This window comes from Tyto alba, unplaced genomic scaffold, assembly GCF_018691265.1.
Source record: "Tyto alba isolate M040663 unplaced genomic scaffold, T.alba_DEE_v4.0 Super-Scaffold_29, whole genome shotgun sequence".
Taxonomy (NCBI): Eukaryota; Metazoa; Chordata; class Aves; order Strigiformes; family Tytonidae; genus Tyto; species Tyto alba.
Window position 1 is genome coordinate 5832098 of NW_024881303.1, and position 26311 is coordinate 5858408.

The 26311-nt window shown below is 43.7% G+C and overlaps 1 protein-coding gene across 5 annotated transcripts in view; it reads right to left on the reverse strand.

Moving 5' to 3' along the window:
• Nucleotides 1-26311, reverse strand: part of SLC35F4 (solute carrier family 35 member F4) — a 127408-nt gene that overhangs the window by 25216 nt on the left and 75881 nt on the right. The window contains exon 1 of one of the 5 annotated variants that reach the window (XM_033009820.2): nucleotides 11128-11215. The exons of the other annotated variants lie outside the window; for them this stretch is intronic. Within the exon in view, the coding sequence (XP_032865711.1) occupies nucleotides 11128-11203 (76 nt within the window). The 5' untranslated portion in view covers nucleotides 11204-11215. Of the gene's footprint in view, nucleotides 1-11127; nucleotides 11216-26311 lie in introns of those variants that run through there. 5 annotated transcript variants of the gene reach the window in all.

The window sequence follows — 26311 nt, forward strand, 5'->3', positions numbered from 1 at the left end:
TTCAGAAAGTGTTTGCTGACTCCTGTCCTCAGAGAAGCAGCAACCAAGGTGCCTCGACCCAATTCACTACTCATTTTGATATGCATCATTTAAAGGGATTTCATTAAGTTGAAAGACACAGGCTACATCTCAATTCAGATACAATTTAGAACAAGATCAAGATTCACATTACACTCAGCAGAAGTCTAGCAGATGATCCGCAACCAAAATTTCAAGGAAACCTATTTTTCCTTACATGCAAAAAGAGCTCTGAGTTATTTATATCTGGTACAACAAAGCAGCATCAATCCTTTCCCGTACATTGAGAAACTCAGTAGTTGAGACCAAAAGTGCAATTCAAGAGATTGCATTTCATCGAAAGTCACTGCTTGATTTACTGAAATCTTATTTCCTTATACTTGAAAGCAATCAGATAGCACAGCAATTTATCAATATTTCATTGTTATAGCTAGAAAGACTGGGACATCTAATGTTACTGAAACTGAACATATTTTAAGGAAATATTTTGACAGGGAAGGTGAACAGATATATGCTGGTCTAACTTATCCAAACCTGATACCAGCAGCAAGGACGACAAATCAGTATTTACACAGCACAACAATGAAACCTTGCATGTGTGCAATGTTACCCCATGTGAGAAGAATGGAAGGCAGAACTCACGTAACTCCAGTTCCTTGCCTCACACAGCAACTACCAACTATCAAACAGGGATGCACTAAGACCCTCCGAATTTAGAGGGACCAAGAACAGCATTTTCCACTGAATTTCCATATACCTTCATAAATCCCATACACTTATGGAGACTTCATGGTCTTAGGCAGTGAGACCATGTCCTCTCCAGCGAGGACAACAGCAGGCTGCTGCCACAATTGCCAGGTGCAAATGGGGAAGCAACTGTGTACTAAAAATGTACCATAATTCACCTCCTCCACAGCAAAGGAGTGACACTGATTGGGTTGGATTCAGTTGACTTATTTTAGATGTCAACATTAGGATGCAAAAAATAGTGCCCTGGGACTATCTGCATCTCCCACGACTATACAGGGAATAATAGAATCACAGACTCATAGAATGGCTTGGGTTGGAAGGGACCTTCAAAGGCCATTGAGTCCAACCCACCTGCAATGGGCAGGGACATCTTCAACTAACTCAGGTTGCTCAGAGTCCTGTCCAGCCTGACCTTGGACAACCATCCCAAGCAGAGATGTTTACACAGGGTGGGACTTTTCACCCAACTACTTTACTTGACCTTCTTTTAACCTGACTACTCAGTGTAAGTTGCACAGATATCTGTAACTCACTGTGTACAGAAGCCTTATCCAGTTTCTGTAGACTGACTCAGTCAATGCTGAGCATGAACACAGTTCATGGCTTTAGCAGAGATGAATCATGAACCTCATTTTGGGCATCATTTGATATTTTAAGGGAATGATACTGGAAGAGATTGGGAAAAAACTAAAAAATAGGAAAAAACTTGCCAGACTGCCAGATCATGCTGCTAAAAGTGCTCCTTCATTACTCAGAGATAATAATCAAGTGTCATAGCAATGCTCAACCCATGGGATTGACAAAGGAGGAAAGGGAGAACTGGAAAGGACCACACATGACTGCATCAAACACATCTTAATGAGTCAAATTCATCTGGATGACTTCTCATTATTGGATAAAACCAAATCCCTGCTCTTTCCCATTTCTTAAGATTATTTTTAGTTTATTTTTCTGTTTCAGCAAATCTTTTTCCTTGCCGTGCAAATGTGGATGCTTTATAGCATAAGAAGTAAGTCCATTTCTGTGCACATGGAGCTCAAAGGGAAACCAGCAAGGGGAACCTGTGGCTTTCCACATGCTTCTAACAAAGTCTGTCCTTGTCTTGTATTAATTATTATATACTTATCTCAGTGCACTTCAATTTAGCAAGGTAATTATACTATACATAAACCACATGATTAATATCACTGATATCCATGCCTTTTCACATTCTTGAACACCATTCTGAGGCCTGGCTGTGGGAAGAGGTGATCATCATGTGCTGCTGCTGCTGTGTCCATTCATATCAGGAACCAGCAGCATATGCCTAGTCCTGACAGCCATTTTCACCATCCATCTTTAAACTACGCACAGCTCCCTTGCCCCTGGACCCTCTGGAAGATGCAATACACACCTTGTGGCTTTCTGTTCATATACAGATTTCATATGCAGCTCACAGAGTGAGAACGTTTGTCCTCACCTTGGCTAGAAAAATCACTTTGTTATTCTGCAGGAGGCTTGAAGAGAAGGGATTATGCTTAGAGGTTCAAAACCAATTCTTTTCAGATTATCTTCATGTATATGACATATTTAGCATGTGACAGCAGTGCTTGGAATATAAAAAAAGCCCATAACATTTTATTTGTCTGGTCTCAAAGTTGTTACTAGAAGTGGATTGAAAGGACTGCTGGTAAAATAATCAATGCAACATAAAAAAGCAGCCCTGGAAGTAATGTTTATGGCCAGGTCACCACAGAATTGATTTTTTTCTTTTTCTTTTTGTTTTTAACCAACTGCCCTGATGGAAATTTAGAACCTCTCGAACAGGTAACTGAATTCCCTTCCTAAAGTCATCTGTGTATTCATGACACTGGATTACCGACATGAAGTGCTGGCTTATTTATTTAGAGAGAGCAACATCTGTTCCCGAGGCCCTGAAGAGCAGTGGTCACCTGGGGCTACCACTGTAGGTAGAAGAGAGACCAGCTTTTCTAAAAAGTCAGTCAATGCATCTACAACCTATCTTTTACTCATTATTAAATATGTTTATTTTATCATGTCCCCAAAATCTCAGCTCCTAACACGTCATTGTTCTTGCATTGACAAAACAATGCTTGATACCACTGCTGCGGAAACAACTGCTGGGTTTTGACAGATGGATGGAAGTAGAAGTCAGTCTGGTGTTATGTGGAAAGTACGTCAATTCAATGTTCCTGCTAAATTGGGCAGCAGTGAAAGAATTGACAACATTTCCTTTACACTGCAACGTTACCTGTTAGAGGGAGCATCCACGGTGATGACGGACTCGCTCACACATCACAGCCCTATTGTTCCCAGCAGCCTGTACGCACGCTTGCACTGGTAACAGTTCATCATCGTGAGGGCTGGAGACTTTTGCAATGAAATTTCTGGTCTTAATGCCATGCAGTAAGGAGAAGATGATGCAAATGTTGTGGCCAGGGAAATACTGGATGAACATGGACCTACAGAAAAGGGGACTGAGTTGCACTGCTATTGGTAGAGGTGAAGAGAGCTTATTCTGTCCATTTTACAACACTAAAACCTCATTAGGTTGGATTAGACATGGCTGTAATTGGATTGTTTGCTATTGTTGGCACAAAACTGGGGGCAGGGTATCCAACACCATCAATCCAACAGTGAGTTAGGTCCATATCTTATTTTATTTCAGCCAAAGAGACTGCCTGTAAAATCAAATCCTGCCCTTCCTTATGCTGGTGTAAACCCACAGCAACTCAGTACAATCAGCCAAGGTGTCTGGACATACACTGACGTACCTGAAGGTAACAGCTGACCTGGGAAGTTAAAATTGCAGGGTAAATTCTCTTCAACTTTTAATGAGTTCAGAACCAGCAGTTTGACTCAGGACATGAAGCCATAATTACATTTACTAAAACCAACAAAACAAGCCATAGGAACGATGTCTTTGCAGACAGTTTGCTACACAGGTTTGAGGAATAAACATCTCTTGTTCAGTGAAGAAAAATCATTTCACCACGTCTTAGACGTCTGGAGACGATGTTTTCCACTTAAACACATCCTTCCGAGACACTGCAATGGTCTCTGTGTATTAGAGTTATGCACATATGTCCGTTCAGAGTAATGCCTTGTTCATTTACGATTTGCTTGTTCTGGACATTTTTATGTTTGAAGGGGATGAGAAGGTTACAAAATGGTTTTTTTTTGTCCTAGGGGAAAAAAAGATTTTCAGATTTTAATGAAAAACAAATTACTCAGTGATGGTGTACAGCTTTTCTCTTGTACTATGATTAACTATTGTCAAGAGAAGAAAGCAAAAAAAGCAGATATTTTTGTTGTAGCTTAACAGTGACATCCATCAGCAATTTCTGCCAATTACCCCTTCAGTGTCTGTACACAGCCATTCACTTCAAATCAGCAGACAGCAACTTCACTTACAATTAGAAATCTCAACAACTTCCACATGCCCTCCTATCCTTGCAATAAAGTGAACAAAGAGGTAGCAGAGGGAGTGAATAACTTAAATTTCACATCCTATAACTAACTGAGTGTCTGATCAAGGCATGTGTCTCCCTACACCCTTGCACCTAATTACCTTTCCAGATAAGCAGTTCCAGCCTAATTGTCAGGGGAGCAAATCCAAGTTAGGCAGTCATAAAGATCCCCACCTGTACACACCGGTCATGTCTTGCGCTTAGGTACCAAATCTCACCCACACGGCTTCTACCTCCCACTCCTCTGGCCACCACCAACGCACCGCGCTCTGGATCTGAACAGACACTGCGATGGCAGTGCCAGGGTCCTGCCCTGATACACCAGCCAACATCTGGGGAAAGACCACCCTCACATCCCACATCACACACAGGGAGAAGGAAAGCTCTGACAACAGTGACCATTAAGTGCCTGAAAAACGGTCTCACAACAGAGACAAATGACAGATACCCGTCAGGGATGGTCCAGGTGTATCTGACTCTGGTTTAGAGGAGGGAAGACACAGATAACTTCCTGAAGTCACCTTCAGCCCTGCATCTCCTTGGCTTTACGATGGTAATGGTGTTGGGACCTAGACAAGGTGCTAACTTCTCCTGATTTAAGGTCCAGACTGCTGAACAATAAGGCCATGGACCTTGATTCCACTTATAACTAAGATCTGGAAAAGAAGTAGAACAATTTAAACCAATATATAAACAGCAAGGAAACCTGACAATAACTGCATAGACTGAGGATGTGCCATCAAAACAAAGAGAAAATGTGTGCCCAACTCTGCCAACTGCAATACCGTAAGTCAGTTTTGAGCAAAAGAATTATAAAGACCTAATAAGAAGGAGTTGAGTGCATCTGCATCTAATGCTATGGGATCTGGCCACTCAAGGAATTCACAATTAAATTAAAACAACCGGAATTGGGCAAGACCACCTGTGTATGATTCACATCAATTGTGAAAATAACCTGTGATTCCATTTGGTCCTGCCACCCACAGCGTATATTTGCTCCCAGCTTCTTTGGTGGCCACAGAGAAGATGGTTTTGGACTGCACTGCCAATATGGAAGCTACATCATGCTACTGTACCAGTGCCTGATACGACCTACTAGATGAAATCTGCAATCAGAGCACCTGTGACATCTGTTCATATAAACTTCAAGGTCTGTGAAAGGCACCAGAAAGACAAGGTATATAGCATTTGTACACACTGGCTGTGCTTGGAATGGAAAGATGGTGAGAGCTGTACACAAAGTACATGCAAATGCACCATGGTACTGTTAGAAGCAATAGTAGTGGTAATAATAATACTGAGATTTAACACACATATACTGAAGCGTCAAGGAGCTTCCATTTATGCTCAATGCAGTCAGGTCATATGGGTAGATATATATATATATAGAGAGAGATATACATGATTAAACACCTTTTGCAGGTAAGGAAAGTGAGAAATGGTTGTTAAATAAGTTGCATGAAGACATCTACTCATGCAATGGTTGATTCTCATCTCCCCAGGTCCCCACAGTTGGCTGCTGATTGCTGAGACTGGGGTTCTCATACTAATTGCCATAAGCTCGATGCCTTGGCTTCTGCATGCAAACCTGACAAACACTTGCAAGTCTGTAAATCCATCTTTCTGCACATCAGCTACCCATTCTTCTTAGGAAGAACCTGATCTGAGATGGATTCTTTCTGGGCAATCCAGGGAATGTAATGTGCATGGGCTGCATCTAATGCTGTGTCCTAAAACCTCCGATGGGGGACTGCATCATAAAATGAATTCATGTTCAACAGCTGCAACCATTAGAAAACCAACAAACAATAAAAAAAGAGACCTTAGTGGGAAGCATATAAAAGCTTTGCTGGCTGTAAGCAATCTACAGACTGCCTTTTTGGGAGCCCTGATGCATGAGCCTAACGGCTATCTATCCCTGGGGGACTTCTCAACTTGTTTCTTATGGAAGTAAATGGCTTCTCTTTGTACTGCTCTGGATCAAGACTCTTTTTTCTGTTCAAATTTTATTTCCACTTGTTCATCTAACTACATTTTACTAAAAGTATAGTTAAAAGCATGGAAATATTTTTTCCCTGTTTTTTTTTTTTCCTCCTTACTCACTTTAAGTCAAGAAGACTTTTTTCTGCATTCTCATTTCATCATAACTCAAATTTATCTCTCTCTCTGCTTAAGCACCGTCAAGGAATTCCATTGGTTTGACACCAATAATAATACACTAGCACTAGTGTGGGGGTGTTAGAACAGATCTTGGAAAACAAGTTTATTTGAGAACATCTGTAGTGGAACTGGCAGCTGGAGTATGTAGTTTGAAACATACTGGCTACATATATTTTAAAGTTACTGGGCATGACATGACATATTTAGACTTTTAAGGATTGTAGAAGAAGGTGCTGCAAATGAAGAAGGATTTTTGGATGTTGAAATCAAAACTTCTACACAAAATGATCTACACTGATCTACAGAAGAAGATTTAAAACATTCATTTGGAGTGGAATATTTTGGACTAAATTCTGCTGTCAGAAAACCTTGCTGGCTTCTCCATTTGCCTTGAAAAACAAACACCGTCTCAAAATCTCATACTTAGCTGTGACAACTGGAGTTAGAAAACACTGATCTCAAAGTAAGGGTATGAACATCTTCTTCAGCACAGAACTTTTCCCATGCAAAGAGCCTCTGCTTGTTGCAGAGCAATATTGCTCCTTACTTACCCCGCTGGACACTGTATCCAGAACAAAGCCTGGGAAGGGCAGGACCAGGCACACAAATACACTCCCTCTACTACCTATGCAACTCGCAAAGAAGTTGTGTGAAAGACTGTATGACCCCTCCAACACTATGAATGCCTTCGAGAGTAACTTTCTGGCTTAGTGCTGCTGGGGAAAACCAAGCCAGGCCGCCCTGGTGCTGCAGAGGAAGAAGAGGGGAGTGTAGAGGCATCCAGAAGTACATCTGCACCCCGGTGCCCAGCCAAGCTAAGCCTGTGCCAGTAAATGACTCCAGATCACGGCGACTGATCCAATCCTCAATGCAGTTCCTGGGAAGACCAACTGGTTTTAGAACTTTGGCTCAGCCTCTGAAGAGGATGACAGGGGTACTTCCACACCAGACTGCTCCGTGAGGAGGAGGGAGCTGGACCATCAGATGGTTTTATTCAGGTGAAGCCAACACATAACCTGTCTGAGGGAACAGCCCCCAGGGACTTAGAAGCCTTTGTCCCCTTATTGCAGCTCCAGACCAAGGACTTTAAGCTTTTGCTTCCATTGACAGTCCCTATGAGACCACCTCAACAACAACTTCTGAATGAGTTCCTTGAACACATGTTTCAAGGGATATCCTCCACTGCAACAGACCTATGTGACTTTCTTTTCCCCAGATACGCTTGACCCAACACCAACACAAGCCAACCGCAGGATTCATTGGCCTGGGATCAGACCAGCTTTTTACCACTTCAGCACTAAGCAACAGATAAACACAAATAATTTGATCCAAAGCTGCACACCACCCCATTAAAGAAAACCTCTGTTACAAACTTTGTAGTAAATGATACTAGGTGCACCTCCAGTAGTTTCACAATGTATACACTGTACTCCCAAGTAAAAGGTAATGAATCTCTATTAAAAAATCCTTTCAAAATGAATCTTGTAATTGCTAAAATTTAGTGACATTTCCAAAGTGAAACAGACATTCAGAGTTAAACTCTCGTTTTGACTTTCGCTGCAGTAAATCAAGAGTAGCTTCAATGAAAGCTATGAGACTGCTCTGACATAAAGTTGTGAAAGGAGTTTACACCCAGGACACTCCAGAAATCACTCATATGCATCTCATTATTAAATAATTATGATATAGCTGCTACTTTCATGAAACGCTGCAATAAATTCAGGCTGGTTCATGGGTCTCCTAAGATCCGAGTGTAAAAGCAGTCAGCACACTGACACACAACTCAATATCAAATTGCTTGTGTTTATCTCCTACACAAACTATTGCCTCTCCTGTTTGATGGGTGCCTCCAGAGAGTGATTCATTCCAGCTCCCTTAGATACCAATCTTAGGAGATGAATCACCTCTCAGAGGTGTCCAGCTCTCCTGCTGAGCCCAGGAAGCTCAGACAACTTTCTTAGTACTTACGAAGGCTTACATTTAGATGCACCTGGATGAGTCCAAATCGGACTGTCTCAGGCTCATTCCATGACAGCACTGCAGTATACATGCATTAAACACATACTTCAATTTTCTTGCCTGACTTAGAGCCTGATTAAGCACATTTGAGGAAGGGCGGGTTAAAACAACATTTTACAGGTAAGCAGTTGGGGCAAAAGTAAGTATTTATCACTGTATTACTGCTTTTTGTAACCCCAGGATACTTCCAACTGTTTTCTCCACTGCCCTAGGGGTAAGAGCTCTGACAGGTCTCATCCCCACCTTTCTGTGGTGGCACATTTGGGAAAAGTCTCTTCCATGCAGCGTCCATACAACCCACCTGGCTCAGGCCCTTGCGTACATACAGTCCTCTCGCTGTAGCTGATGCCATGCTGGAGAGTGAAGGCTGGCCAGATCAAGATAAAGACACGTTCTTAAAAGTATTTGGCAGTTGTGGGTCTCAGTTTGATACACATCTCACATCTTCCAGGAAAGCTTAGCCCACGCGCCAACCCTTCTCGGCAGCTCTCTCTGCTCCATTTCTTCCCACGTGAGCAGCATTTTCTAACCAGTGATCTGCAAACATCCGGGTGCCTGCTTACCACTGAAGGAGTCTTTTTGCCTGGATTTCACTCCACTACCCAGGAGTTAGCAGTTTCTGTGGTTCTACCAGAAGGTATCTAGGAAGCCACAAACCTCAGCTGCTTGAAAACTGCCAGAGTGCACTGCTCCCCTGCTCTCCTCCCAGCACACAGGCCCAGAGCCAAAGTTGCTGCTGCATTTCTTCCACGTGTTCTCCCCGCGGCTGGGAAGGAAAGCAGGGACAGGCGCAGTGCTCCTGGGAAGCTGGCTGCCCTACCCCATTAGGATTCTTTGGGAATCCCTGCTAAAATCTTTGCTGATCTGTTAAAACTGGCTGCATACACTCACATTTAATGTATGGGTCCAGTATTAGTTCAGCTTGGCCGGCTTCATCCCTAGCAAGAACCTTTCAATTTTCAGCCTGTTGGATATGACAAGTGCTGTCATGTAGTCACTTCCAGCCTACTGCTCTTTTTTCCTACGACAACTGGATTTTCCCTCCCTGAGGAAACAGGCAGTGTCATATTTGACACTGCTGCTGCAGCCCAGCATGGGGAGAAGGTTAAGACTGGACTGAACAGAGGTGCCTGACAGCAGTTGAACTGGTTAAGTTGGAGGCAACCACAGCTTGTGAGTTGTCTTAGACCCTACGGGTTAGGAACAGGTTTTAATCCTCTGCATTCACCGCCTGGTGCTGGGAGCTCTCAGGAAATAAAGAGCAGCCAATCACCCCATTTAAGCAGCACAGCAAGCCAGCTCACCCAGCCATAAGGTTGCTCCTTTAAAAGTAGGTGCGTGTACGAATTACAGTATCACACATCATAAAATCTGGTGCTGTGCAACAGCAACGGACCAACACAAGCAAGCAGTTCTATCAGCTCCTTCAACTTTCTTTAAGGCATTTTTTCCCCTCAAGAAAGAAACACCAGGTAACCACCAAGCCTGCAGAATTCTCAATATCACACATATACTCCCAATAAAAATGACAGAATCTATTGCCTGCTCTATCAAAACCCAGTCCCATTTGTAATTTAAGCCAGTCTGACCCAGGTGGATTGGAGAACTGGGAGTCGCGCTTTGCTGACAAGCACTGGACTGTGTCTCTTGCTTTGTTTTTATCCTGGATGTAGCACTGAATTTAACTCACAAAAAGGAATCACATTTTCATTGCTGGTTGGCGTAACAAAGCTCAAACCAGAGACAGCACACACCTTGCAATTTTACAGCTCAAGTGTTCTTAACAATGTACCACACATGGTGGGAAAGGAGTTCATTTCTGGCAAAACAAGCAACTTTGGAAACTACCTCTTGGCTCCTTAAAACCTCTGACACTGAATATAATAAACTTGCAACAGTGCAGGTAAAGCCTGAGATTTCTGCAGACATTTCAAACAAAAACCTGAATCCAAACAATAAGAGTATTTTTAGAAAAGCTTCCCTTTTGACTTTTGATTTATATTGCACATACATCTGCTGTATACTTTCAGCATGCTGCGCTTTACATCTGCATCACGGCTATCAGCGCAGTCATATCTCACGCTGGACAACATCACCACATTTCAAGTTGACACTGAAGTGTGATGTGAAGTTGGTATGCGTTCTGCAAAGAATAAGGCTGTCATGTCCGAACGAGAGCACACAACAGACTTCACAATTTCTACCTTATGGTTTTTGCATTAAGGAATTGCTTTAGAGATGACACTTCTGAAAATAAGGGGGGGGAAAAAGCACTTTAAGGGAAGAGTTGCTATCTCAAGCTGAGGGACTGCAGGCACAAAAAAGTTGGTGCCTCTGTCTTTAAAGCAAACAAGATAAATCTAGAGCACAATATTAAAATGCTACAGAAAATTCAGTAATATCATATGGACCTAATCTCACATTTTAAAAGCCAAAACTGAAGTACAACAACTTTATCAGTTGTTCACATTTAAACATTAGTTTCTTCATCAGAAATCATTCATACAGCAGTTGAATGCAAGCAATAGAAATTTAACTGCGCTTATCCCAGATGATATTCAAGTGCTAAAAATGCTATCCGAGTATTAGTTACTTTAAAAATACACACACACACACACACATTCACGTTACTTTGCATGGAACAGAGCAGAAGGAGCATGCAAAGTAAATTCCTGCCTAGGGTTAGATATACAGGAAAAAAAGCATTTACCGTCTGGCACAGGCGAATTTAACTCAGAAACACTGTAAGACGGTAATGGTGCCACTCTCGCCGAATGTTTCTTCATCCTTTGAAATTGCTCTCCTACTCACGCGCTCACTTTGTCTTTAGTCTGCATTGCTTTTGGTCCCGAGTACTATAGTAAACACTCGGCTATGGCTGGTGGCTAGATGTTGTTCTGGAGATGCTGCAGTAGGCTATGAGTACTGATTTGCTGTTTCCCTGGGAAACCATGTGCCACACATTCAAACAATGCTTGACCTCTGCTAACACTTTTCTTTCATTCAGTTGTTAAGCACAACAGATAAAATATAAATATATTAGCTATCGCGCTTTGTAAACTTGGAAGTGTGGCAGCCCCTTTGCTTTCAAGCAAGGATTTCACATCAAATATCTGCACTGTGTTAGCAAAGCAGACGGGAGATTTCTCAGACAACGGCAAGGGAATTATGCAATGCAATTTTCTGGTTCCTTACACTGTGACAATATACAGATGATTACAGTAATTATTTTAAATAAACTCTGAATAATGTAACTCCTAAAGCCGCTAAATCAGGAATGCCTTGGGCAAAAGAGCCGGTAACATCCAGCTCTGTATCTGATAACGAAGCAATGGTAATACAGGAGTCTCTTCTCTTTTAATGCCCTACAAAAATTGTCACAACCAGGAGATATATATAGACCACGGTCGGTCTACATTTCTTCTTCACCTCCCTTCAGGCAGCCAGGACATTTTTGTCCCTCTTTCCCCGACATCTTCTCTCTCTTCTACTCCCTTTTTATTATTATTATTAATGCTATTGGAAGTTGTTCACTTGGAGCAATGAGAAAGTTTCACTAAGCAAACCAGTGACAGCCCGTACAATTTCTGCAACTCTTAGAAAACCCCATCTACTTGATGTGCTGGGAGCTTTCTTTGCCAGGAGGTGGTTACCAACACCTCCTAAGAGCCCGGGCTTCAGATCTCTTCATCAAGAGAATGACTACCAAGTCTTACCAAGAATTTGTAGGTAGGAAGCTTTACCATTGATATTCATGGTATTTGCTATAGAAACTATAGGAAATAAAAAAGAAAAGAACAGACAAGCAGCTTAGCGTTACCAGAATCTGCTAGCCAAGCTGCTAAATTTTTAAGGGCTGCAATTATATACCTTTCATCTGTAGTCTTTGTGCCTTTGATAGCAACTGGCAATGGGGATTCCTGGCCTGGGGCTTGGTCCTCCATCCCCTACTATACCACCAAGGAGTGAGAAGTTCTCAGCTGCAAGGAAGGCCATAAAGTGATTTGAAAAGGATCAAGAACCATCGACCTAGAATGTCACGTGCTGGGCTTCCCAAAGCAGCCTGCTGGGATCTCGCGGGTTTTACACGGTAACCAGAACCATGCCTGGGGTTTGTGTGCAAGGACTGTTCCCTTCACCCCCCTGTAAGGAGCCAGGACATATGGAGGAGCAGAAGGGAAGAAGCAGAGTCCTGGCCGGATCATCCTTTGGATGCAGCCACAGTAGAGCCTGGCAGAGGCGGAGAACTGACCTACGGCATCCTGATGGAGGAGGCAGCCTGTGACTCCACTGCAGCCAGAGGGGTAGGAAGTGAGTCTTGCATCCAAGCCAGCAGCATAGGACGTTATCTCAAACGCATGATCTGGCCCTGCGCATCGCTTTAATGCTGCTCTCTTATTCCTCTTTGGGAGAGAGTGGCCTGCACTCTTGATTAGGGTGAGGTGACACAGTAAGGAAGAGCCAGTGGTTAACCCTACGGAAGGGAAGGAGAAAGCACCACATCACCACCACCCCCCTCCCCAAGGCCATCAGTGTCAAGTACCTGGGACACACTATGAAAGCAGCGCAGGAAAAAGAAATGGCTAGAGCTGCCTGGTTTTCCATCCAGCATGTCCTCTTCTGGAAGGCTTGGAGCTGTCCTTTAGGATCTCTGTTATATCCCCTGTTGACTGATAAGGCTCCCCACCATGACAGTCTTTTCCAAAGAATCACACTGCATCACATAAAGCTAACCGGCTTTTACTGCTTATCTGCATGCAGAGGATTTCCAGCACTGTGTAAAACCCACTATTCCAAAGAAAATTATCCTCCCAATTTGCAGAAGGAATTTTATTCTTCCATCCAAAGTGCTGAGAGTCAGCAGACTTTGTGATAGAGTAATAACCAGTCAAGTAATTGCTGGCTCCACAATCACAAGGGTATATCTATTAATACATGTCTAGTTCTTGAGCATTTATATAATATAAACAACATAATAATATAACACAGAGATTGTTTTTAGAAAACCATTTCTGCAAGTAGGAGCTTATAATGGAATCATTAACGAACCTTAACAATGGTGAGGATGAAATGCATGAGACGATGTCAAGCAATTCGAGACGTTTCTTTCAGACAATTTCAACATTAACGGCAGAACGTGACTGCATCTAAAAGTTGCTGTGTTTTTTTTTTCAAAGGAAAATCAGCCATCATTTTAACACTGTAACTCAGAAGCCATATTCAAATCCACAAAGCACTCTTTCAAATATCTACCCGAGTAATCTCTGCTTTGTACGACAGTTACAAAAGAAATGAAGCAGATACAAAACTGTTTTAAAAATATGTGTCATTGGTACCTATAACTCCCATTAAAAATTGCAGCTGCAAAAGCATCAATCAGCTTCTCTGGCTACAGAAGCAAGAGCTTTGGCCATCTGTTTCTGCTCCTACTATGAACAGCTGACCGAATTTCTGTATTAGATGCTATTCATATAGGTCCTCTGATCCTTCCTATGTATTCTCTATCTCCACTCTAAATGTGCTGAAGGAAAGATTAAAATAATAGGGAGTGGAAGTGAGAGAAGCAAGCTCTGTCCCTCTCTCCTGAGGTACATCAGACTCAAATCCATCCACAAGTGGAATGTGATGTCCAAATCTACCAGGACGGCATGATAGTTACTCCACAGACTGCAAGTCAACATGAAATCTGTGGTCCTGTGCCATCTTACTCACTTCATGTTTATGCAAGGCACCACAGTGGGAGAAGGTGGGGGGTTTCCCCCCATAATTCAACAATAAACCGTTTCCAGGTACTTTTAAAACAGATCTTCATCCACTGCTGCTTGCCTCAAGTTCTGCGCTTTCAGTCTGCAACGTGTTAAAAGTTCTTATTTGCATTGAGTAGAAGCTGTGTGAATTCTGGAAATCTGGCTCAGGATTTCCCCCACCGTGAGCCCCAGATCACCATCAGCCACCGCTGAGTGTGCTCGCTTGGCAGTCTAGAATTAACAAAACCCAGTACAACCCAATGCTCCCCATAATCAATCTACATACCCAATTATTTTCACTCAGTGAATCCCTATTTGTTAAGGAAACATGCAGCATGAATTACAGCAGGGTAAATTATACAGTGTGTAACCGTACAGTGCAAATAACCCAGGCTGCAGGCTCACGACCTCCACATCTGTTCCTGGTTAAGGCAAACACTGTTTAGACACTAACCAAAGCTCTCAAGCTGGACAACGTATCCATTCCCTCACACCAGTTTTATTGAAAAAGATAATCACTGAATGAGGTACGTCCTCATCCCTGGCCAGGCGTCCCAGCGGTCAGAGGCCTCTGAACCTCAGCCGGATCGCTTCCCACCGCCCTGCCTGTGCGGGCACGGCGCGCACTGCCTGCACCAGTCTCTGTCCCCTGGCTCAGTAAATATTAATCCAGACAAGAGCACGGGGAAGCGGTGAGTTTGCTGACTCACTAACCAGACAGCAAACCAGCGCTGGAAGAGGAGTCAGATTGAGGGAGTGCTGAATCACATCCACTAACAAGTACTCCACACTCGCAGCAGAAATGGGCTGATGCCGTCAAAATATACGCTGTCCTCTCGGCTTACAGCATCTCCGTTTGCAGTCGTTGGTTATTCAGGTCCCCATGAAAGACACTACAGCACCTCATGTCACTAGTTGGTTATAGTGTCTAGAGTCCTAATCAGTGAACAGACTGAGCTATGTCAGGTTCAGTTTTGGAGGCTTTTTTTCTCTATGGGAAACAATTAATAACCAAAATGACAATATGAATACAATCCTGATGGGGAGTGACAGAATATCTGATCCAGAGAAGATGGCAAGTGTGCTACAGCCCCAGGGAGACAGAATCATCTCAGCTACGGGAAAACAGCTGCACAATTACATGAAATACTGAATTTCCACATTTATAATGGGATTCGTCTCACTTGACTTTGGACACCAAAGTCTGAACCAGCTATACCAAAATCTTTTTAAGGTGCATGGTGGGAAACGGATAATTCAGGAAGACAAGTCACCTGGTCTCTTTTAGATGTCTACTGTAAACTGAGATTAGTAACTCTCTGAAGGCACCCACTTCTTCCCACTATGATGGCGGTGAGGTGACTTGCTCATATCTGGTCATCTGGCTTTTAGACACCCTAGTTAGGGCAGATGCTTCCAACGAGAAACTCTGTGTGAACACCTGATAAAGACACGAGAGGGCTTTCTTTGCCTCTAATCGATTTTGGAACTGTGTTCAGATCCAAAACTATAGTCTTCATTTTGAACACCACTAGTTAAAAGATCCGTATGAAATCTGCTTTGCATATGTCCCTGCAGCTGACAGGTCACTCTATTCCCAATCCCTAGACTATAAAATTCATAAACATGACTTTTATTGGCCGTTCTGGGATGAGCATGTGTTTTAAGATGACAAGCTAAAAGGCCATTATCAAGTTCATTCTGTCTTGGTGGAATATAAATTAGATGCAAAACGCAGAAGAGACAAACAAACTGAGATCAAAACAGACGTATTCTACAAAAGGGATTTTTATGCATGGTGAAGTCAAGGCTTTAGTTTGAACTTTTACCTCGCTTCTAGCAAAATCAGAAGCATACAGCAAACATTACTCGATTCAAACAACAAACTCAATCCAAAACAACTTCAAGGCTCACAGAAAAAAGAACCGTACATCTCACTGCTGCACACAGTCATGCCATATGGATTTTGAAGAATCAAATCCTGAATTCCTTACTCTGTCTTAACTCTCACTGACTTAAATACTGTCAGATACTCCTGCTCAGCAACCCAGAATATCAGCTCTGTTCTGCTAAGCATCTCATTAATATCTACCAGACAGGTCACGGTCCTTTGGGCCCACCAGCATGTGCTCACACATGATGGTGTGGACAAGACTGTGCTCTGAGCTGCCTGCAGGAGAGAGAACTGTCTCTGCACACAGTCAGTGGCTGCGTGACCAAACACGACTCCACCACAGAGATATGGCAATTAATCATTCCCCAAGTGTAAGTTAACCAGTGTCCACAACCCCGTGCTCAGGTGGTGAACACCAGAGTCACACACCGGCAGGAGAAGCAGGGCTGTGCACCACAGGGCAGCCCCAACTCCGAGTATTTAAGTGCCTAGAGGGTCCCGCTCACTTGTTTAAAGCAATGGTGTTCTCCATCACCTTTACTGATGGATGGCATAAAAACCACCACATCGGCAATGAGCGCCTGTCTTCTCCAGATCTCCTGCCCAAAGAGTCGGAGCCAGGCGAGCGATCCTGCAACGGCACTGCAGCCTGGGAGCCACCGCTCCCAGCCACCACACAGCTTCTGGTAGAGACTGCCTTAACCTCGACTCCCCTAATAAACAGGCATGATTTGTTTGAGAATGTTCATATTGAAGGCACATGGAAGTCTCATGTGTTTGTTCACAGAGGCAGAAACTGAATTGTATCCACATTTTCTGGTATTCTGCAAATACCAAAAAGCAGAGTACTCATTTCCTGCTAAAATCCCACCTAATAACTGCAAGGAACACCTACTAAATCTGAAGAGATTTAAATTCCCTTGGGGGCTGGATGTTTATACACTGATCTCTAGTTCATGTTAACATGGGTTGCTATTTTCAGTAAATCAGCCCAGGAATTCACTCTTTAATATCCACCCTGGTTTTCTAACAGAAAAATTGAATGTGATCTATTTTCAGGCAACTTCCAGAAACGAGATGAACAGCACCAGCTAAACACCCGCTCAAAGATGATGATATGAAGATTTGCCGTGGTACTCTGCTGTCATCCAGGACATGAGAGCTTCTCCCTGCTGCCACAAGAAGCAAAGACTTTTCCCGTCCACCGTGTCCCACCAGACCTCAAGGAGCTGCTGCTAACCAGCCGACAGCTCAACTCTGCAACCGGCTCCCACACCACTGTGAAACCAGTTCAAAACCACTCAGATCACTGACAGCCAGTTGTCTCTTGGCTACCAGGGGCCAGACCCTGTGTGTACCTAAAAAGCTTCTAACAGGTTTGATGCTGCCAAGCGGGTAAGATGTTACACATCACCACAATGATAAGTTGCTTACTAATAAACCCGAAGTATCTGATGATTCCTCCACCCCAATATCGGCACACGACCCCCCCCCAAAGCACTCAACTGACTTGAAAGTACTTCCATCTTCTACTGCAGTGCTTCTGGAAAGCTTTTTATCTGCTATGTGATTTTATAGACTTGACAACTAGTGCTTCCTTGGGAAGCACAAGGATTCAAATTTCAATTAAAATAAACCTCACATTTCACTTAATCATGTGACTTTTGAAATACAAACTGCCCACCTGCAGTGATCAGAAGATACACGATAATGTCTCCAGGGCTGGAAATGCAGCTTCTTAGGTTTTTTATTCTGTTGTAATATGAAAATATAATATAGTAAAAAATATTCAACTTCTAATGCAATTAAAGATATATGGAAAAAGTATGAATTGTGGTCATGGAGAGCTGTTCTTCAGTTTTAATAAAAATCATTCAGTGTTTCATGGAAACTGCAAATATATCAACTTAGATGTACCTCCAATGTTTTGACATTATAAGAAACAAGACATGGATTTCAGGTTGACAAAAATACTAAAAGTTACCTCCAACATTAGAAACTCATTCCTATTTACAGAAGAATCAGAAAAATAAATAATAATAAAAAAAAAGCTGCTCAATTAAAAACCAAAAAGGATTCAAGAAGAACTTTATTTCAGCTGCACAGTGCACACGGTGTTACTGACCTCAGAGCCTCTACCAAGTTGGGTGGATCCTGCTGTCCTAACCCTCAATCAACAAGACAAAATGTGTTTAGTACTCCATCATAAATTTCAGCCCAGGGGCTTTACCAACAGCCAGGCATGGTGAAGGGCAAGAACTTCATGGGGAACACACAGAAATCTCATCTGTAGCATGCACAGACCTTGTTTGCGAAACCAGAGCCCACCAGACTTCCTACATTACAGCCTAATTGCTTGAGGTAGAAGGATCTGCTCGTCTGAGAAGCAGTGCTGGCAAAATGGTAAGGCTACAGGATCATGCCATAAGCTTCTGAAAAACTACCTGGGTAGCCTTCAGCTACTCAAGGTCTGGGCATCCCCCATCAAAAGTCACCTGAATTTCAAACTCTGAAGAGATTAGGAGAACGGTTCCTGGCCACTCCAAAACTCACTGGCAGTAAAACACAGCACAAGTAGACAACCGACACACAGTCTGCTCAACAGCAAATAATAAATCAGGTATCAATTTCAAATATTCAATACAGACTTTCCAGACAGAATAATAAAATCAGACGCCCAACACTTCCATTGTTTTTTGTTTTTTGTTTTTTTTTTTTCCCAAGGAAAACAGCTTAGATATAATTGCATGTCAGATAATTATTTGCCTTCCCAATGTTTTATTAAGAAAGCTGCCACAAGTGAAATAAGCTGTCTCCATTTTCTGGTTCTGCAATTATGAAGTGCCTCTTCTTTACCACAAGAGAGCATTTGAGTTGAGAAAACTTCTATTTTGTGTTTCTCATCGTGACTGTAGAGCATGTCAGTGAGACAGTAAATCACTTCTCATATTTGCTGTCTTCTGGGTAGCCAGCAGTTAATTAGGTGGCTTAGGGCTTTTTTCAATACCGTAATCAGAATAGCATAGCAGGCTAGAAATCCAGGGCTGGCCATTCCCAAAATGTAGCCACCAGCATGTTCCTGTCTAGGCAGGTTCTGTGGCAGGGGTAGGAGCTTGCACCATCCAACACTGCAAGCCCTACCACCGGAGATGACACCACCAAGTTCCTTGGATGAAAAAACATAACCAATATTTTGGACAAATTACAGGATGAGATAATGTTTGTTGTTATGTTAGTGGTGCTGCATTACATTACACAGCCCCTCTAATTTTAAAGGCTGGGTACAGAATTCACAAAGCTTTTGAAGCAAGATCTGAAGCTTCAGAAAAGATTTGAAAAAGGAAAAGAACGATTAGAGGTCTAAAAAAACCCCAGTCTGTGTGGGAAGATGCAAAGAACTGGGGTCAAACAACTTAAAGAAGGCAGAGGGGAGACAGCAAGTCATCTTCCTGTGTGTAAAAAGGTTCCTGCACAAAAGAAAGGATTAATTATGCACATCTGTGTTGACAGGGCCAGGATCAAGAGACTTTAATTGCATTAAGGTAAAGTTCAGTGGGACAGCAGGCCAACTGTTGAACAAGGAGAACAGTGAACCACTAAATGAGATGATGCCAGGTAGAAAAGTGCCATTGCAGGAGGGTTTTCAGACGAGGCTGTCCAGCATGGATGAAGTGGAGCTGACCACATCAGAGCATGAGGACACAGTAGGTCCACTCTCTATCATAAAATGATTGCGATAAAAAATTTTACCTCTGAATAAAGAACAAATGTCTAGAAGGTGCTAAACATACTCAGAAATGCCAACCCTTCAATGTGACTACATTTGGGTATGTAAACCCTCCTGAAAATAAAGGCCTTGTATTTCATTATCCCTTTCATTCACTCAACCTATATTCATCAAGCAACACTGAGCTAATAATAAAAAGGTGTTAATAATAAAAACTAGCTATTATTAGCTCAGCTAATAATAAAAACTAGGGTGAAGGAAACATCCTGTGAGCTCAGAATGAGTGTCAGAAGTAGGATGCTCTGCAGAGTTCTCCAATAAGCATCCAGTCACTGCATCCAAATCACTGCAAGTGACATTTTCCAACAGGCAACTCAGGACCGCTGTTAAGGACAGGCATAAAATGTTGGAAAAGCAAGCCTGCTGCCAGCAAGTCCCGCTTGTTATTCGGGCTTTTGTGCCCTCTTTGGAAGGAATTTAGATCTCTGCAAGTCAAAATAGCTTGACACCCACTAGCATCAGACACTGGATTTTTAGAAGATTCTCGTGGCAGATGTAAAGCCTTATGAAACCCTCCGATGGCAGACCATCAGGGCTTCACAGGGAAGTAACCTGAACAACCCACAATGTGTCCCAGCCTGGCTTCAGGAGCTGGCATTGAACACACATTCTTGCAGCTTTTGAAGGAGAACAAAGCGACCAAGTCCTGATTCAATGGGTGATTCTGATTTAGGCCTCACAGTAAGATTAATTTCTAAGATCTGTCGTAGTTAATCATAAAATTTACTACCCCTTGGTTTCTGCTATATTATTTAAAAGCACTTTTATTTTCCATTTTAAGTGCTGATCTGATGCCAGGGTGGCTTTGCTTCTGTAAAATTCCAGCTACATTTATTCACTGATGATGAAGTAACAGCCCAAAATCTCAGCTGCAAGAAAGCAGCTTCACCCCACTGCAGCCAGTCCTTGGAGTTAGCAGTTAAGCAACTGTGGTTGTAAAAGCTCAGCACAAAACATCTTCCAGCACCTGCAGAGCTCCTCTGAAATCAGTGATCTCTGCTGAGTGTCAAAGTCCATCTGCACTCATCAGCAGGGGTACCACAGAGGATGCTCATGTATACCTGGTCCAGCAGAAGAGATATTCCATGTGAGTTTAATTTCCTCTCTTTTTTTTTCCCTAGAATTTGCATCCACATTTAGAAAAAAACAAACCAGCCAACCAACCCAGATGAGAAATTCAGCTAGTACCAGTCTGAAAAATAACCAGTGCTAAAGTTCAGGAGAATTCTTTTGAAGAAGTATCAACTTCTTGAATCTTCTAGTAGAAAATCTCTACAAAATTTTTGAAAAAAGAAAAGCAAAATCCTTGCGCTACAGATATCCAAAATTTTGGTACTAGGAACTCTCTGACTTTTTCTGAGTATTTCTTGTCTAATCTTTATATAATCCTCCCTAATACCTTTCAGTGTAAATCTCTGTTAGGTGCAACATCTTATTAGCAAGACAATGAAGATAACACAAGAAAAGTCTACTGAGCAGCATTAGGGGATTAAGGAAGGATTAAACAGTTGTGCCACAATAAAAATGTCGAAGCTGTGTATTCACCATAGTAGTCTGGTTTCTAATACTGGGACAGTTACTCACGTCCCTCGACTGTCCCCGCAGGACTGTGCTCGGTGTGACGAGTGGTGGCAGGACCCAGCCACTGTCACACGACTGGGGACAGTTTTCCAACATAAGAGGAGGGACACGGATGCTCTCCTCAACATAGATGAAAAGCTGAGTGCAAATGCATCAGAAATTGGTTTTATAAAAGTGAAACAGGCTCTTCCTGAAGACAACTGCTTTGCATTTCTTTAGGATGATGATATCCTTTCAGTAACATGGTTTTCTGCTTACCTGAAGGGTCTCTTTCCCAGGGAGGAACTGGCACCCCCATGCACAACGAAACTCTTTCAGGTATAGTTCAACAGCTCACCCTCCCCACACATCCCCATCCTGGGCCAGGGAAGCAGATACACCAACAGCAGGTCCTGGGGCCCAGCCCCATGCAAACCTGCTTTGTCTGCTGGAAATGGGAGTTGTTTTTATGAGTAGTCTCCTCAGGTCCTCACTGCACTTGCAGAATTGACTGGTGATCCAAAACATGGTGGTTCAAAGTGAAATTACTTCAAACAAGGGTACCCCTGAGATCTCTGCTGCCTTCCAGTTCCCAGGAAAAAAATGTACCCCTGCTTTCCCCAGCTCCCCAAGCAAGGCTTTGCAGGAGCTGAGATCTGGACCAGCAGGGGCCAGCAGCCATCCACAGACTTGATCTGCTCTTTACTTGAAAGACCAGTGCGCTCTAAACTTTAAAAAACAGTCCTTAATTGGAAATAAATTCTTACTCAATACTCAGAATCAAGTCTATTTACTACAACAGAGCACGGTATTGATCTGGTGCTGGTTTAACTTGTCAGAGGTAACTCAGAGCCTGCAGCAGGATTCTATTAAGTTATTGGAGAGCCCATCTCCTCGCTAGGAAATGTGCTGTGCTATCAGCACTCAGTCCCTGAAACAATTAATCTGGCACCCAAGTGTTCCCTTACGTCCCTTCCCAGCTAGTGGCATCTTCAAGCCCAAGATAACCCTCTGCTTACAATAACTGTGTGTCAGCACGGCTCATTAATGGGTAGAAACTGGTGGGTCTGGTCAGAGCAGGTCCAGCACAGAGTCTTTGAGAGACTCAGCATGGAGGAGCACAGCTTTCCACGGCCTATGGGACACAGTAACCCACTCAGAGGCCTATTTCTAACACCTCAACATTCATGTTAAATACCTGAGGGGTTGCCCCATTTTTGCAAAATCTTTCAGAGCCTGGAATCCAAGTCAATAAAAACATGGGATTTTTTTTACACTTTTTTTTTTTTTTTTACCCTGTGATGATCCTCTTGCAACACATTGCCCCAGCCATGCAACAAATCAGAGCACAATAGCCAATTTCCAGCATTTCTGAATAGGCACCTCATCCTGCCCACTGCACCAGCATACAGAAGTTCACCTCCCAGTAGGTGCTGTCCAGGGAATAGAGGAACCATAGTTAATTCTGGCTCTTAAACGTACCTCATCAGGTTGCCAGTGCCATGTGGACCACACAGAGCAAGCCCCCGTCACCCGCTGGCCTTAACACACAGCCGGTGTGTCGTGGGTGTATTTGCTGGCACTCATGGCTGCTGTGGGCTCACCTCCGTGGTACATCCCACCACTTCTCCTGGACTTGGCCTCCAGCACAGACAGCGGCTTGGATCTCTGCAAAATGGCACTATCAAACAGGGCTGGCCCAGCACACCTGTGATTAAACCGATAACTTTGGGGGATTAAAAATGCAAGAGGCCAAAACCAAGCAGAAGTGCATCAGTGAGGAAATGTGACCTTGAAAAGAAACCACCATCCTTAGCGGAAGATTACAAAGGGCACAAAATTGGGGTGCACAGTAGGGTGCTTTGTAGCGAGCTTCCCAAGCCTCAGGCCAGGGATGAACAGATCAAGACAAAGGCAAGGCAAGAACAAAAAACCCCACTGCTCGGTGTGATGTGCTTCCCTCGGGTGTGGGGGTACTGGGGAAGGGGTGACCCCTGAGATGCAGCAGCACCAACGCCGCTGGCTTCTCCACAGGGGCCTTTCTGCTGCTGGATGTTGGGAGGTGGCAGGAAGGGTCTTCTGGGATCAGCGCTCCACTGATAATGGGAATGCAATGTAATGGTGCAGAGGCCCTAGCAGAGCGGTCTCTTCTGCTTCTTACAGATGCATCTCGACAGCAAGAAAACTTTGCATTAGTTTTCCATGCACATAAAATGCCTGTAGGCCTTGCTCTGCAAGAGCTTAGAAATGCAGTTTCCTGGGATAGCTCAGTTGGACTAAAAACCTTTTTTTTCCCTCTCACCACTAAAACTTCACGAGTGTGAAGAAGAAATAAAAAAAAGAAAAAAAAACACCACAAAACAAAACCCAACCACATTTCCACGTGTCACGTTCACCCAAGCCTCTCCAGCTTGCAGGCTTACCCAGCAATTCAGATCTGCATTTACTGGGCACACAAACTGCTCTAATGATGCAAAGTATCTAGTGAACTGACCCTGGGGAACCCCACGCCGCCCTGTATTGCTCCAGCTCCATTACAAGTGGAGCTAATCTGACCTCTCTCACACCGTATTCCTGTTTGAATAGCAGCTTTTCCCTCAGGGATTGTCCCACAACCAGTATTTTGAACCAATTTTACTCTGCAATACACCACCCAGCGTGGCTTTCCCTGCTCTGAGGAACCCTATTTCAGGAGAGCTTCTCCAGCTATTATCTCCTGGGGTTTCTAATGGAAGAAAAACTCAGCATTAACCTAACTAATTACTCCAAAAGGAGGTTGCAGAAGGCTCGATTCCACTTGTTCTTTTATCTCCCCTTTCTCTATTAGCTATATTCCCCTGCCCACTGCTGTTTCCATTGTGAGATTCTGGGCATTTAATACAAATCTCCTGAATGCCAAAAGCAATTAAAAAAGCGTAAAAGCAGAGAGGCACATGACAACCCACCCGAGACGGGGATTTTATGCTCATTAGCAAGTTAGTCGTTAAAGCGATGTGGAGTAGCACTCTAGCTAATGAAGTTTTGGCCTCATTTCCTTTGGCCTGTGAGCACGCCTGTGCCCCTGTGTGTCCCCCTATGGAGGGTATGTGTATAGCCATATATATACACACACACATGCACGTGCACACGGATGTAGGCTCTGCCACTGCAGCACTGTGAGGCCAGCTGGCATGCAAGGACACTAGCCAGCAGCCCAGGCTAGCCATCCCCTGCTGCTGCTGGAGCAAGGCAGCATCGCTCTCACGAGTGGCCTGGGCAGAGGGGTGTACTGGCACACACGACTGCTCTGCCTGTCACACAGCAAGGAACAGGCACGGGGTTCAAGGCCAGCCCGTTCAGACAGCAGTGGCAGTCAGCCCTGGGGCTTGGCTTATGCTGGAGTTGACACCCAAGTGTTGCTGGCATAAGCCTGGACAGCTGAGTTCTCCCTGCCTCGCTCTAGTACCCCCAGAGCTGCGGAGTGGTGCTGAGCTGGGCTCTGACACGGGCAAAAGGAAAGTTGGTTTTAACCTGGTCGCCAAATGACCTCATGATGGTTTTGTTGGGGTAAGCTGAGGCGGTGAAAACCAAGACAGGAACAAATGGCTATGCATGCACAGGACAGGGACGAGGCTAGACCAGCCCTCTGGCATCACTGCCCAAGTTTGGAAACCAATCTTGAAAGTTAGTCCTTATTCTTTTCAGAGGAGCACAAGCTACTGAGCTCCAAGCTCAGGAGCTCCTGGTTCCCATCGGACCAGGTACCACCATGAAGGACCCCAGAAGGATGCAGGCAATGGAGGCAGCAGTGTGGCATGGAGGCTGCTCTGGGAACGTGCTGGGCACGGGGAGGATTGAGGACAGCTACGGAGGTAAAGGCAAAGGGCAGAACAGAGAGCAGCAGCCCAGGAGGAGAAGCAAGGAGACAGGAGGGAGGAGGATGGCTGACTGTGAGCAAGCTTGAAGATACTGGTGCTGTGGCTTCACTCAGCACTGGTATGAGACCAGCTCTCAAAGATAAAGCTTTCAGAAGTCACATAAAACAAATTCAGCTTTAACTTCCTCTTCCTGTAATCCCTGCTTGCTTAAAATAGCTATTTAAACACTCTTCCCAAAGAGGGAAAAGCTGTGTTGGGAGAGGGCATGGAAAACATAGACTGAAGCAGCTTCTCTGCCTCCAGCAAAGCTCTGAGTGGTAGAGCAGGATACCAAGTACTCATCTTGGCGTACGAGCACAGAGGAGGCTTTGGAGGCTCTCGAGCTAACAAAGAAAACCTCTTTTGGATGTTCTGCATGCAAACATCTTTCTGCTTAATACTCTATGTTTTGGCTTTGTAGTGCAGAGCCCTGAGTTACATAGCTGCAGAAATGAGAAATCCAGCAACCACATCCTCTGCAGCTTGTATCATCTTCTACCTGTGCTTTCCTAACCAGAGGCTCAATTTAATTACAAAAGCTGTGCTAAGCACAGCTGCCAAAACACAGTCAAAAGCCTGAAACTATTTTCCTGGTGGCAGGTGAAGCAACTCTCTCTGCAGTGTCAACAAGCATCTATCAAACTAGCCCCTCTTCTGTCATTCCTTCCCTTTGTTGCTCCAGCTGCAGCTCCCTTTTACTCCGCTTGCAGGCAATCGACACTTGGCTTTTTTTTTTTTTTTTTTCTAAAGCACAAAGCAAATTAAAAGACAAAAGTAATGTCTGCATTCCAGTGAGATTTGGCTATTTCTCCCACTTGTGGAGCCTCTGTTTTCCTAACTTGTCCTGGAGTAAGGAAACCCCATAAGAAGACTCCAGCGGAACAAATGCCATCACCTCCCTTGACGATACCTTCTTGCATGAGCTACTGTGGCATGGGTAAAGTAGCCATAGGATCCACTTCCTTTATGGCCTCCCTACTGTGTTTATAAAGCTTCATAAACTAGAAAAG